We start from the raw sequence: 14028 nt of genomic DNA, 5'->3' as shown, positions 1-14028 counted from the left end.
GATTAGGACCACGGGCCTGAGTGCAGGTGTCTGAGATGGTCTGCACTTGGCTGTGCTGGGGGGGGTGATTCTTTTGATCCACCCCTTGGTGTTTCTCTAAATACCCTGGGGCAGAGATAGTCAGGACCCGTTGGACTAGGTTCCAGGCCCTCTCGAGGCTATTCTGTATTTTCTGTCTGTTTATGTCCACACTCTAAATCCTTCTATCTAATATTTCCTGCTGTTCGCACTCAGGAGCGTTCTGGGGAGCTGTGGGTTGGTGGGTAGATGCCCCGCAGGTCACATGTGCTGAGCTACCACGCCCACTTCATCTGTCTTTTGACAAAGAATAAGAAATCAAATCCTAGTTTGAAAGTTATTTTTGTCCAGTTGTGCTGCCATGTTAGTTATATAGCGTTGGGTATATTGCCTTTTGAACCTCTGAGCTTTCAAAGTGGGATAAAAGTCTACCCAAACTTTATAGGACTATAATCTTGATTGAACAAGGAGCTGATTTTGAAAGCAGAATCTACAAAAGGTACACCATGCTGAGTTACATGCTGACATGTAAGGACAGTGACAAGGGGGAGAAAATAACATTGGTTTTGTTGTTGTTGTTGTTGTTTGTTTTTTTAAAGGGCTTTATACTGTGTAGCCTTGGCTGGCCTAGAAATCACTATGTAGACCAGGCTAGCTTTTATCTTACTGAGAGACCCATCTGCCTCTGCCTCCGAGTGGAGGATTACAGGCATGTGCCAGGCTCAACATTGGATAGTTTATTTATTTTTAAAGATTTGTTCTTATTTAATGTGTATGAATATGACTATGTGCATGTATGGGCCCCATATTTATGCCTAAAATACACAAAGAGGCCAGAAGAGGGCACTGGGTTACCCGAACTGGAGTTACAGATGGTGGTGAGCTACCATGAGGGTGTTGGGAATTGAACCTGGGACCTCTAGAAGAGCAGCTCTTAACTGCTGAGCTATTTCTCCAGTCCCAACACTGGGTATTTTACACTTGATCTCAGCCAAAATGCTGAGAAGCAATGACACTGGCTATTTAAAAGAAAAGAAAACTAATTCCATGAGTTTTCCTAGCTCACTAGTCAGTTACTTTTCTACAACATCCTGCTAAGGGCTTGTCTAGCTCTTGCTGGCATGAACTCAGAAGCCAGCCCTCATCACATCCAAAGCCAGCCATTCCCATGCCCAAAAGTTACCACAGGCACAATTTCTTCCACGCAGTCATTTCTAAACAATGGTCCTTCTTGGAATCATTTGTGTTACCAATTAGCTGTAAAGGTGACAACATCAGTCACCTCGCTGAACTTCAGGCTGAACATGACCAATCTGTGTGCTGGCATCTGTCCCTGTCATACCATGTTCCCACAGTGTAGTTTACATGAAGTAGGGCAGTGTTTCTTATACAGAGGACAGTTTTCTTCACCAGAGGAATACTGAGCCCTATCTGGAGACATTTTTGGTAGTGACAATGGTGCTTTTCTGCTGGCATCTAACATAGAGACGCTACCGTTGGCGCTAAACATCCTACCATGCATAAGGAAGAATGCATCTGTCCCAGAAGCCAGGAGTGCTAAGGTCAAGAAACCCTGTGCATGGGAAGACACACACAAAGCTTCAACTGTGCTTGGATCCTTTCCCCTAAAATGAAGTAACAGTCTTTCACAAATTCAACTTCTAGGCCCAGGAGTGCTCCTCCCTCACCTCTATGGGTATCTTAAAGCTGAAGGCATGATCAAAGATGTTCATCTTTCTTGAATGACAAAGGCCAGTTTTTTTTGTTTTTTTGTTTTTTTTTTTTTGCATGAGTAGGAGAACCTCTTAAAAGCGTTTATACTAAAAATGTCATTTTAAAAATTCCTTTTCCTTTCTTCCTAATGAACAAATCAGTCCCAACCAAGGGGAACAAGGAAAGGAGGAGACAGGCTGTATTTACTGAAAGCCGCAGAGGATGCTTGGTAAGTTCGGTTCTCGGTCCCGGTGTCCACTGGAAGGTGGAAGGTGCCTTCAGTGCCACAGGAAGATGAGTTCTGTGGCCAGGCCTGTTTCATCAGCAGAGTGGCTTAAGGGAAGACACAAGAATGGCATTAGGCAGAAGTAAGAAGTGGGCCCCACCATTTACAGACACAAAAGCAAGGGTCTTGTGCTAGACAGAAACATAACTCAAGGAGCCTGCTCAGACACACAGAATGATTCAGCCTTTCTGAGATGGGATAGTGGGTTGGAAGGAGTACTGAAGTAAGCTTCCAAATGACTTAAATCCAAGGAAACACACGCTTCAATACTGAAAATCAGGATTTTTTTCTACCTATGATTAAAACCATGAAAATGGCCATGGCTTCACCATCTTCCACCCGACCTTCTGATCTAAGACTGTGGTATATTCCTCTATTATTTTCTCATTAACATGAAGCAACCTGAAATTCTTTAACAGTGTACTGGGCCGGATTAACTGAGTCTTAAACAATTCCCTCTGGTTTGAAATCTTATCTGGAGGTATGGTTAATAAGTTGTGAGATGCACTGGGTGTGGTGGTCCATTCCTTTAATTCCAGCACTTGGGAGGCAGAGGCAGGCAGATCTCTGTGAGTTTGAGGTCAGCCTAGGCTACATAGAGAAACTCTGTCTTGAAAAACCCAAACCAAAAACAGACAAATGAAAAAAAAAAAAAAAAAAGTTGTGAGTTACTTCCAAAGAAAAACTAGCCGGGCGGTGGTGGCGCACGCCTTTAATCCCAGCACTTGGGAGGCAGAGGCAGGCGGATCTCTGTGAGTTCGAGGCCAGCCTGGGCTACCAAGTGAGTTCCAGGAAAGGCGCAAAGCTACATAGAGAAACCCTGTCTCGAAAAACAAAAACAAAAACAAAAACAAAACAAAAAAAAGAAAAACTAACTAGTAACTACCATTTTATGTGAACCTTGCTGGAAAAGTGCCTCCTCTAACAGACTGAGCTGTGGCCATGGCAGCCAGAAAGGCTTGGACTCTGAGGCCTCACTATTAGCTATGCAATGGGACACTCCTTGCCAATTCCTGCTGCACACCAGCCAGGGTGAGATAGATACACCTTTTGCACGTCTGAAAATCTCCTAATAGGTGCTGCTGGATACTCCAACTGAGACAGTGCCTCATGAGTTAGAGATGATCCTTTGGCCATTATGAAAGTGTTGAAATTGGGTTAGGTATGTTACAGAAATTAATTTGAAATCTGTAGAGACTTTCCAGGACAGCTCAAAGCTCAACTTGAGAAATTTCATTAAGTGTTTTAGAAGTGGGGAATGCTTAAAAAACTTACCGTCATGGTATCCTGAGGGAAAGGAGAAAGAGGAAATAGGGGAAATGCAGAAAGGAGGGAGGGAGGGAAGGAGAAAGAGAGGGAGGGAGGGAGAGAGAGACAGAGAGAGAGAGAAGAAGGAGGAGGAGGAGGAGGAGGAGGAGAAGGAGAAGAAGAAAGGAAGGGAGGGAGGGAAGGAGGGAGGGAGGGAGGGAGGGAGGGAGGGAGGGAGGGAGGGAGGAAGGAAGGAAGGAAGGAAGGAAGGAAGGAAGGAAGGAAGGAAGGAAGGAAGGAAGGAAGGAAGGAAGGAAAACTATCCTTTCCAATGCCAGAAGAGACATATTTTTGATCCAAATTTCTATTTTTATGGTTAAAAAAAGGATTAATTTTTTTCGTTATAACATCTTTTACATTCTAATAAGATCTTGGGAGTCTTGGACACAGTGTTTTAAAGTATGTTAACAGAAGTGGGGCTAGACTGGCAACAATTAGATGAACTTGAAATATTTTAATATGGGGTAAAGAAAGACAGGGATGCCTAAGAAGAAAGTATGCTGGTCATATTGATTCCTTCAGGGTCTGCTACCTCCAGAGAGATTCAACAATGTCTTTGCTGCCTGGTTTACAGCTAACATCTCTCTGTTCCTTCTACCACAGAATTATAATGGCTAGAGAAGGCTGTGGATTCTGCTGTTTTTTTCTGAACTAGAATCAGAATGTGGCTGCATAGGCTGACTCTGCTTGCATTAATGGCCCGCAGTATATACAGCAAATGCTGAGGAATGAGAAGGAAATCATGGGCAGGAAAGTGACACTAAAAGGAGAATCTGGCAAGAGAAATGGAGACAGCACAACTCCGTGTACAGCCCAGAGCCCTTGCTCGACAGCCAGGCCCAGTGTGTAGTGTAGCCCCTGCAGGAGGAGGGGGTCTGCTTTCAAATAAACATCTTCAGAGGGTGGAAGGACCCACTTAGTGTCAAAAAATCTTATCACAATGTCTCCAAATTCAGGGATCGACATTCCATGTGGCTAGAAGGCCATAACCATCCCCAAACAACTCCCTGTGTCGAATATGTAGCTCTGAGAAGTCAAATAGAGCAATTCCATGCCATAAGATCTCAGTGAGGCTCTACCAAGGACCAAGAGGTCTAAATTTGGCCGTAGTAATTTGGAAAATTTTGAAGTCTTGATTTGTTCCATTTTTGGTGGTTGTTTTTTCCTTCTTCTGAGTGGGGCATACTTATAATTTTCATTATAAGCCAAAAGTCTGACAATTGCCTGAAGGACTGTGTGACAACTGAGGTTAAATCAAAATTAGCTGCAGAGTACTGAGGCCTAACTGCACTCAGCACTGAGGGGAGTGCCACGGTGGACAGGAACACACGTGGGTTACATCACTGCACACAAGGTACTTACGGTCTACTGGGGATGCAACTCAGCCACACATCAACCAGGGAGTGAACAAGACAGCATGTCATAGTAAAAGAATGTTGCAGATTAATTGGGAAAGAAGCAAGTGCCATTGTGTCATTGATTGTCTTTCCTAGGTGATCACTTAGGCTAAACTTTACATTTTCCAAATAAAAGGGAAATTTCTTCTAGTTTTATTATATGCTGAAAGCAAACAGCATTTTCTGCATCTTTTATTTTGTTTTTGTTTGTTTGGTTGGTTTTTGAGACAGGGTTTCTCTGTGTAACAGCCCTGGCTGTCCTGGATCTCACTCTGTAGACCAGGCTGGCCTCAAACTCACAGAGATCTGCCAGTCTCTGCCTCCCAAGTGTTGGGACTAAAGGCGTGTGCCACCACACTCGGCTGTATATTTTCTTTATGCTAGAATAGTTAATAATTTAAATAATTAGATAAATGTGAAAACTAAATGAAAATGAATTTTTAGCAGTCAACTTAACCTCTTCATTAACTGTATGATTCTGTTTCTCTGTTCAATTCTACAGTAATCCTTTCTGATAGTGGTAGCAATAAAAATGCAGAGCTCAGCTTCTGCATGAAACCAATCCCAACTGAATGAAGCTTTTTTTTTAAACTTTATTTCAATTTTATGTGCATTGATGTTTTGCATCATACATGCATCCTGCATGTATGTGTGAGGGCACCAGATCCACCAGAACTGTAGTTACAGACAGTTGTTAGCTGCCATTTGGGTGCTGGGAACTGAACCTGGGTCCTCTGGAAGAGGAGTCAGTGCTCTTCACTACTGAGCCATGTCTCCAGCCCCTGAATGAAGCTTTTGGCAGCATGGCAACAGCAAGGGCTCTCTGTCAGGCACACCTGTTTTGGGATGCTGAAAAGGAACTACTTCCTAAAAATGTTTTATCCTTTGACTTAAGCTATAGTTAAGTACAGGTATACCACATATGAAAACATTATTAATCTGTTCACTTAAGACTTTATGTACTTATTATAGATGTGTAAAAAGGACAGAGGGGGGAAAACAGAACCATGTGGAGGGCTATGACCCCTGTCACAGCAGGCTGCCCACATCTAGCTGCTGAGTTGTTCACTTCCTGGATATGGGACCCTCACGCCCGTTGACACTAGAACAATCTGTTAAACACATTTACAAAGAAAGGCAGCAAGGGACCATCACCCTGAACCAGGTAACTGAGTCAGGAAATCTGAGATACAGCCTGGGCTCTGCTGTTTACTAGTTGTGGGACCTTGGGCAAATCACTTAATTGTCTGAGCTTTAGTTCTGTTGTATTGTAAACTGGCAGTACTAATCACCCCCTGTTGCTTCAAAGTATTGACAGATCATCAGTCTTAACGGTTTCTAGTTCTGGTAGCTGTACGTTTCCATCCTTACAGTTGTGGCCAACTCCAGTGGGAACTCTAATTGTCTCTTACCTCAGCCACTTCAACTGCTTGCTTCTTAATGCGTTGGGTCTGTTTGTTTTAACTTGTCCCTTCTAATCTCCAAGCAATAGCCATACTGGTCTAAAACTCTAAGCCGAATTATAAAACTCTTAGAAACATTCTATGGTTCTCTGTTGCCTACAGGCTGCAGATTCAACTCTGCATTCGAGACTCCTCTGACCTAATACTGATGGTCTCTTGTGGTTGAACTGAAATATTTTACATTGGCTCATAAGTCTAAGCACTTGGTCTCTGGTTGGAGGTGGTATTTTGGAAGGTTGTGGAACCTTTAGGTGGCAGAGCCTTGGGAGAAGTAGGTTTTACAGGCTGGTCCTACTTCTTGACCACTGTCTTCTTCCTGACTGACACATCTCTCTTGGTTCTCTAATCTTATCACTCTCTAACCTACACTACTGTGCACAAACTCTTATCATCCCCCGAGTCTGCCAAGAAGCTTTACTTCTCTACGGTTTTGTCCACTCTACTAGCTCTCCTGGCACACTCCACCTGGTACACAGGTATTAAGTAATCAATCGTGAGTTAAAGACTCAGTTCTACTATGAAGTCTTTTCCTCTGCCTACTCTCTGACCACATCATCCCACATAATGACTATCCCAGTTCCTGTGAGTCTTAGAGGCCTCTGTACCTGGTTGCCTTAAATGCCTTCCCAATAAATTGTAAGTTTCTAGAGAATGGGGACCTTGTCTTACGGGTCTTTGTATCTTCACAGGGCCAATGTAAGGCCTGGCATAGAACACTCTGAAATGCTCTATCCACACTTCTTCTCATTAGATGTTCTAAGTCAGTGGTCCTCAGCCTTCCTAATGATGCAACCTTTAATACAGTTCCTCATGGTGTGGTGACCCCAACCAACCAATTATTCTTGTTGCTACTTCATAACTATAATTTTGCTACTGTTACGAATTGTAATATGAATATCTTTTTTCCTGTGGTGTTAGGTGACTCCTGTGAAAGAGTCACTCAACCCCAAAGGATTGTGACCCACAGGTGGAGAACCACTATTTTCATTGGAAGGGTGAGTAAGCATGCAGCCTTCTCTAACTTTTTAGAGTCTTTTGTTTGAGTTCATATATTGTGCACCAAACCAAAAAAAAAAAAACCCAGCCTCTCATAAGTGGTAAGTGAAACAGCTCTGTAGCTAGCACTATTGAAATAATAACAATTACAAGAGGATGGGACATTGGCATTTAAAAGAACCTTGAAATCATGTGACATGAAAAACTTTATGGCCTGGGGACATTAGCAAGTTGCCCAAGATCACACAGCCCACAGCAGTAGTGAAAAGAAATTTCACAGCTCATCTTCTGAAAGAAGTTCCATGCATAAAGATGGTACTTTTCACTTTTCAACACCAAGATTAAAAGTTGGGAAAACATTCAAAGATTTTTACAAAAATATCATGAGCAGCCCAGCTGAGTGTAGTAAAAGTGGCAAGTTTCTCCCATGGTCCCTTACTGTTTATGACAAGAAGGACCTAGTCAAGTTACACTGCTGGGACCCTCACAGGTGCCCAGAAGTTCCCGTGGTGCCTTGGGCCTGGAGTCCACACTGCGCAGAGAACTCAACTCAGATCTTTCACCCACTGGCACACTTGGCCCATACCTTTCATCATTCAGAAAAATGCTCCGAAAATGAAGCCAAAGCTCAAGATCAGGATGACGCCAACAGAGTGTTTCTAAAGTCAACCAGGTCTTCAAACATGTCAGACTGCTAATGAAAATGGAAAATCTGATCCTGGGGCCATCTGACTGTGTTTTAGGGTCTAATAGGCATAATCAAGGGGCTCCTCAGAGCCTACCATAAAGCCAACAGAGGAGCCACACACAGGCCCTAGAATTTTCATTCATTTGTTTGAATCAGGCAGCCAGGTTAGGGTGTGAGACGCCTTTTAGTGCCATGATCCTTTATTACTGCCCTATGGGAATGGTTTATGTGTGTCTCCAACCCATGATTTTTGCACCATCAGACATGTTCCTGCATGCTATAGGAACTGCTGCTGAGCCACCTGGGGGAGCCCAAGCCTAGGAGGTGGGATTTGGGGAGGAAAGGAAAGGGAATCTACCATTGTTACAAGATAACACATTCATAGGCCATAATACAGATGAGGAAAAATAGCTCTCCTACCATAGGCTGAATGCAGGAACTGAAACTCTGTTGGATAGAAATGTTAGTTGAAATTACCACTAAGAATTTGTGCAAAGTTGTACATATTGCAGTTATATAACAGACTTGTTCAAGATAGCAGTTTCCCCCAGGTTGCATAAGAAGCAGTGAAGGGAGAGAATGGGAAGTACCTCCCCCCGGAAAGGGTGACAGACTTGCCATCCAGGAAAGTTCATTAGTTACAGAGAAGCACCTCCTTGGATGCCACAGGATCTTCCAGAGAAGAGACTGAAAACCACCTGGATATGAACAGGCATAAGGTCCCGTTCTTTGCTTGTCCATATTAAGACCATTTCAATTCTCCCAAGAACTGCTGAGGGATTTCAAGCATGACAGAGACTACAATGAGGAAGAAATAAAGGCTCAGGGGACAATTAATGGCCGTCATGGGTCTCTCAGAGAACGAGGTTCAATGAAGAGACATTCTGTCTAGGACAGTGTTATGCTGTAGAAGGAACATGACTATGGGGTCAGACAAATGGGTTTGAATCTCATATCCACGGCATTTTAAATCTAATTCTGAAAGTTACTTTATCTTCTCTGAGCTAAACTGGAGGCAAGAAACTCTAGCTTACAAGACAAAGGTAAAAAGGCACATTTGTAACTTGCCTTACCCAGAGCTTCAGTGTGCAGGTGTTTAGAAACAGATTATTTTCCTCCACTTTCCCCCAAGTTTGTAATATACAAAATGGGAATGGAAAAATCATATGCATACTTCAGTGGGATTATAATTCAAATGAAACAAGAGGTGAGAACATGCTTCTTATGAGAGTTTTGACTTTAGTTTTCTATTTATCCTTCTTTTCACTTTCACGTTACATTATCAGGAATATGATAAACCCTTTGCTCCCTGGATTCTGAAAAAGAAGTCTTGGACAGCTTTTGCCTCCTGTGAAGTTAAATACCTAAATATGATCCTTGAAATTGGCAGGCACTTGGGAAGAAGCATAAGTACCCACATAGCTTTCAGAACCAATGAAAGAATGAGCTTTTTGCCCCTGCATCCTGAACAGATGAACCTAAGGGAGCACAGAGCTACTAAAAAGAGCTCACTGTGAGCAATTTCTTGGTCTCCTTGAAGTAACTTGTGGGAGCCCGTTCTGGGGTTCCTCGTGGCTTTACCCAGCAGGTCCGAATAGAGGATGATCAGGACCACGAGCCTGAGTGCAGGTGTTTGAGATGGTCTGCACTTGGCTGTGCTGGGGGAGGAGGTCTTTTGCTCCACCCCTTGGCGTCTCTATAAAAACCCTGGATCAAAGACAGTCCGGGCCTGTTTGAATAGGTTCCAGGCCCTCTCGAGGCTATCCTTTATTTTCTATCTGTTTATCTCCACAAGATTCTCTGCTATAAATCCTTCTATCTAATATTTCCTGCTGCTCGCACTCAAGAAAACTCTGGGAAGCTGTGGGGGTGGCGGGTAAACGCCCCACAGTAACTGAAGGAAATTTAAATCTTCATGGCTGGCTCCTTGCAAGCACCTCCCTGAATCACAAATGGCCAGCTCTGGCAAGAAGCTGAGATTCACTTTTAATGTTCTCTCTGATCTTGAGCCTTTATGGCAGGAACCTCCCCCTAATAGTCAGACCTGTGAAGGTAGAGTTCAGCATCACAAAATATGAAACAGACCCCTCTATGAGTATGTAAGCATGAGGGCGTGTGTGCATATGTGTGTGCACACGTGCACGCACGCGTGCGAGATCTCCCCCAAAGTCACACAAACATCTGAAACAATTTCAGTCTGCTACCTCTTCTTTCCTTCCCTTCCTTCCTGATTTTGGGGTAAAGATGGCCTTGAACTCCTGATCTGCCTGTCTCCAATTCCCAAGTGTAGGGATAATGGGTGTATGTCATCACACCTGGCCATTGTGGGCTGTCTAACACAATGCACTAGTACTATCCTTTATTGTGGATTTCTGAGCAAATGGTTTGGCTTAATCATAGATTAGAAATATGTTGACTTTTTAAAGTATTAATCAGGTTGGATAAAGGCTTATTATTATTATTATTATTATTTTACTTTACTATTGAAACGTAACACTCTCCCTGCGCCTGCAGCTTGCCAGGCTGTCCATGTTTTTAACAATCTCAGACTCCTCTCTGCACTGCCTTCTTCTCCAGCCTGGCTGTTCCTGTCGAACCCCCCGTGCTTCCCACTGCCTCAGCAGCCACAGGTGGTTAGGAGTTCAGGTACCGAGGCAGGATGCCAGAATGCGGTTCTCGTTGCTGAACTTCTCTAAGTTTCTATTTTCCCAGTTGGAAATTGTGAAAAATAAAGTACTCAGTTTGTTGTAATATAAAACAAATTAATACCCATAAAGAGCTTCAAATTGTTGCCGACACAGAGGAAACATAGAATTAATTGTAGTTTTTTGTTTTTGTTATTTTAAGGGTCTCATTATGTAGAGCTCGCTGGCCTGGAATTACTATATAGACCAGGCTAACCTGGAACTCACTCCTAGAGATCCACTTGCTTCTGCCTTCCAAATGCTGGGATTAAAGGCATGCACTACCATACCTGTAACTTCACAGCATGTATGTAATATGATAATAATTCCAGGGTTCAAATACAGCCCATGCTCTTTTCTGTCTCAAACACTTCAGAAGAAAGAGATACCTGCAGAATGAGTACCAGATTGGCACAGAAAAGCACAGGACAGGAAATCTGCCCAAGATTCTAGTCTATAAGCTGTTGTCAGTTAACAGGTAATGTGGGATGGGACAGCTCTTCTCCAGGATGTCTTAATCACAAAGGAGGTTGAATTAAAGAATCCCTGGGGGCTTTTCAACTCCATAATATTCACTAAATAAGAAAATGGGGTGAGGAGTTGGGGATTTAGCTCAGTGGTAGAGCACTTGCCTAGCAAGCGCAAGGCCCTGGGTTCGGTCCTCAGCTCCGGGGAGGCAGAGGAGAATGGAGGAAGGAGGATATGACATTTAAGGTCTTTCCAAATTTGTTCTTTGTAGTCTGTAGTTCAGATTCATCAGTCCCTCTCAGTCTATGCTCCAACCATTTCTACTAGTTCTAGGCTCGGCAGTCGGGTTCCACGCCTCCACTGTGCCTTTACAGGCATGCTCTGTCCTGTAATGTGCCCTCCTCCCCTGAGTGCTTCTAAAGGCACCTCCTACTTCTGCCTGCCTCAAGTCTCTACTGTTAGTTCCTTTGTGGAGTCCCTACTATCACCTCCAGGTAGACTGTGGTTCTGCATCTGTTCTTTATATATTACTTACTGTATTGTAGTACAATTCATCATTATTAATATGAAAGGGTCCAAAATTACCTATGAGCTCCTGCAGGCAAAGATGACAACTTTTATTTTTTCTATCCCAGTATAGAGGACATTCAACAAATGCTTAGTGAGTGACTAAAGAACTTATGTAAAATCACCTGCAACCCTAAGGTAAATGGTTACATATGAATTTCGGAAAGGTGAGGTGACTTGTCCAGGGCTATACACCTAAGGCTATATACCTAGGGAGAAGCCTAATCTGGTTTCAAACCCAGGACTTCCAAACCATAGTGCCCATTCCTTCTCCTGATCATGGGTGTTAAGCACTGACTGAGCCCAGGAGTTAGATCAGTGGTTAAAACACCACTAACACTCCTGGCCCCAAAACAGGAAGAAAAAAAGATCTTTTCAATATTTTCTTTCAGTTTTTTTGTTTTTGTTTTTTGATTTCTTTCTTACTATGAACTCAAGCTGGCCTCACACTTGTGGCCCAAGCCTCCAAGTGCAGAGATTATAAGTGTATGCCATCATGCCTAGCACCTCCTTCAGTATTTCAAACCCATTTCAATCTCTCTGTTCAAAAGTGTTGTATGTCTTCTGTTTCTGAAAAACAAGCAAACTGTCTCAGCCTGTAAAAAGGCTCCTTACTCTGGTGGCAAGTCTCTCACTCTATTCCAAATTTACACCCCAGAGGGAGAGGGAAGGAGAGGGGAAGGGAATGGGGGGAGGGAGAAAGAAAGAAAGAGAGTGATTCCCAATGGCAGCCTCAGGCAAAACTGAGGGAAACATTAATTTGGACACTGCTTGAGAGAGATGAAGCAGTCTCATATATTCCAGCACAGAAAAAAGGGGCCACCCTCAAGTCCCAGGGACAACAAAGGGACTCTACTCTACTCCCACCCCAAGGTTGTCCTGCCCCAGTTCCCAGAGGGGATGTCAAAGAGAATCGAGCCAGAACTGGCTGACTCCAGGGCAGTCTCAAAAGAAGGGCCAACCGGAGGATTTGTTTTCACAAATGGAGGCCTGCTTCCCCCTCCTCACCACTGCGCCCCCGCCCGTTGCTTACCTGGAGCATAACTGGGGCTGTTGGTCGGGTAGAGGCTGGGATTGTAGGCAGGGGCAGCTGCCGGGTAGGCTGTGGGGTAACCTACAAAGACACAGAAGAAAAGCCTCATTTGGTTAGGCAAGGGGACTAGGGAGGCTTGGCTTTCAGTCTCTTCACAGGCTATTTCTGACTATATACACAGTGATCAGAAAATTAACTCATATTCTCTTTGGGTAATTCAGAACACTTCAATACTTTCTTAGTGTTATACAACTGTCCTCTGTATGTTCCTAAAAACGTTTCTACCATCTCAAATAAAAACTCTGTAACCACTGGTAACTCCCAAGCCTCTAGTCCTCACTGGTGATCTAATCTACTTTTAAAAAGTTATTTCTAGAATTCATTTCTAAAGAAATGATCAGAGTCTGGGCTGGAAAGATGGCTTAATGGCTACAAGCACTGGCTGCTCTGCCAATGGCTTTGGGTTCAATTCCTAGCACCCGCGTGGCAGCTCACAACCATGTATAACTCCAGTCTCAGGGAATCTGACATTCTCTTCCGGCCTCTGTGGGCACCAGGCATGCACATGATCCCCAGACATACATACAGGTAAAATAACTATTTACATAAAAATAAATAAATAGGATTTTTAGAAAAGGTGTCTCCAAGATTTTTTTTAGTTTTTTTTCTACAGGTTTTAAAACCTTTTACTTGTATATTTTTAAATGTGTACTCTAATTAAATTAAAGTCATTTGAACATAAAAAAAATTGGCACTGGGGGCTGGAGACATGGCTCAGTGGTTAAGAACACTGACTGCTCTTCCAGAGGACCCACATGGCAGCTCACAACTGCCTGTAACTCCAAGATCTGACACCCTCACACAAACATACATAGCAAACAAAACACCAATGCACATAAAATAAAAATAAATTATTTTTAAAAAATTGGCACTGCATTTTACAGACCTCAGAATACCTTAGGCCTCTTGCATTTTACCTGAGATTTTTAACAACTCTCATCCATCTTCTCCTTTACCAGCATGCAAGCTCTCCTTCCCTGCCAGCCAGACTGCCAGGCCAGCCTTCACTGTCAGGGCTGCTTGATTCTTTTTTTTTTAATTTAATTAATTAATTTATTTATTTTTTTGGATTTTTCGAGACAGGGTTTCTCTGTGTGGCTTTGGAGCCTATCCTGGAACTCGCTCTGTAGACCAGGCTGGCCTCGAACTCACAGAGATCCACCTGGCTCTGCCTCCCGAGTGCTGGGATTAAAGGCATGCACCACCACCGCCCAGCGCTACTTGATTCTTTAATGTGAAAGGGGTAGTACAGTCATTTAAACTTGACCCAAACCTCTTTGCTGCTCAGAAAATCAAACAGCTAAAAGTACTAATATTGGACGCTGGAGAGATGGCTTAGCAGTTAAA

General features: G+C 43.3%; 1 protein-coding gene across 3 annotated transcripts in view; it reads right to left on the bottom strand.

Annotated features, from left to right (window-relative positions):
• Fam168a (family with sequence similarity 168 member A) overlaps nucleotides 1-14028 on the bottom strand; it is a 127748-nt gene that overhangs the window by 12068 nt on the left and 101652 nt on the right. The window contains exons 3-5 of one of the 3 annotated variants that reach the window (XM_006982135.4): nucleotides 12622-12702; nucleotides 8290-8316; nucleotides 1939-2064 (exon numbers count right to left, since the gene is read on the bottom strand). In XM_006982135.4, coding sequence (XP_006982197.1) covers nucleotides 1939-2064; nucleotides 8290-8316; nucleotides 12622-12702 — 234 coding nt within the window. The remainder of the gene's footprint in view (nucleotides 1-1938; nucleotides 2065-8289; nucleotides 8317-12621; nucleotides 12703-14028) is intronic. The other 2 variants (XM_076548333.1, XM_076548336.1) reach the window with 2 other exon arrangements.

The sequence above is a fragment of the Peromyscus maniculatus genome, chromosome 1 (genome assembly GCF_049852395.1).
Source record: "Peromyscus maniculatus bairdii isolate BWxNUB_F1_BW_parent chromosome 1, HU_Pman_BW_mat_3.1, whole genome shotgun sequence".
Classification (NCBI taxonomy): domain Eukaryota; kingdom Metazoa; phylum Chordata; class Mammalia; order Rodentia; family Cricetidae; genus Peromyscus; species Peromyscus maniculatus.
The sequence above is the reverse complement of the archived record's forward strand: the minus strand, read 5'-3'. Positions and strand labels throughout refer to the sequence as shown.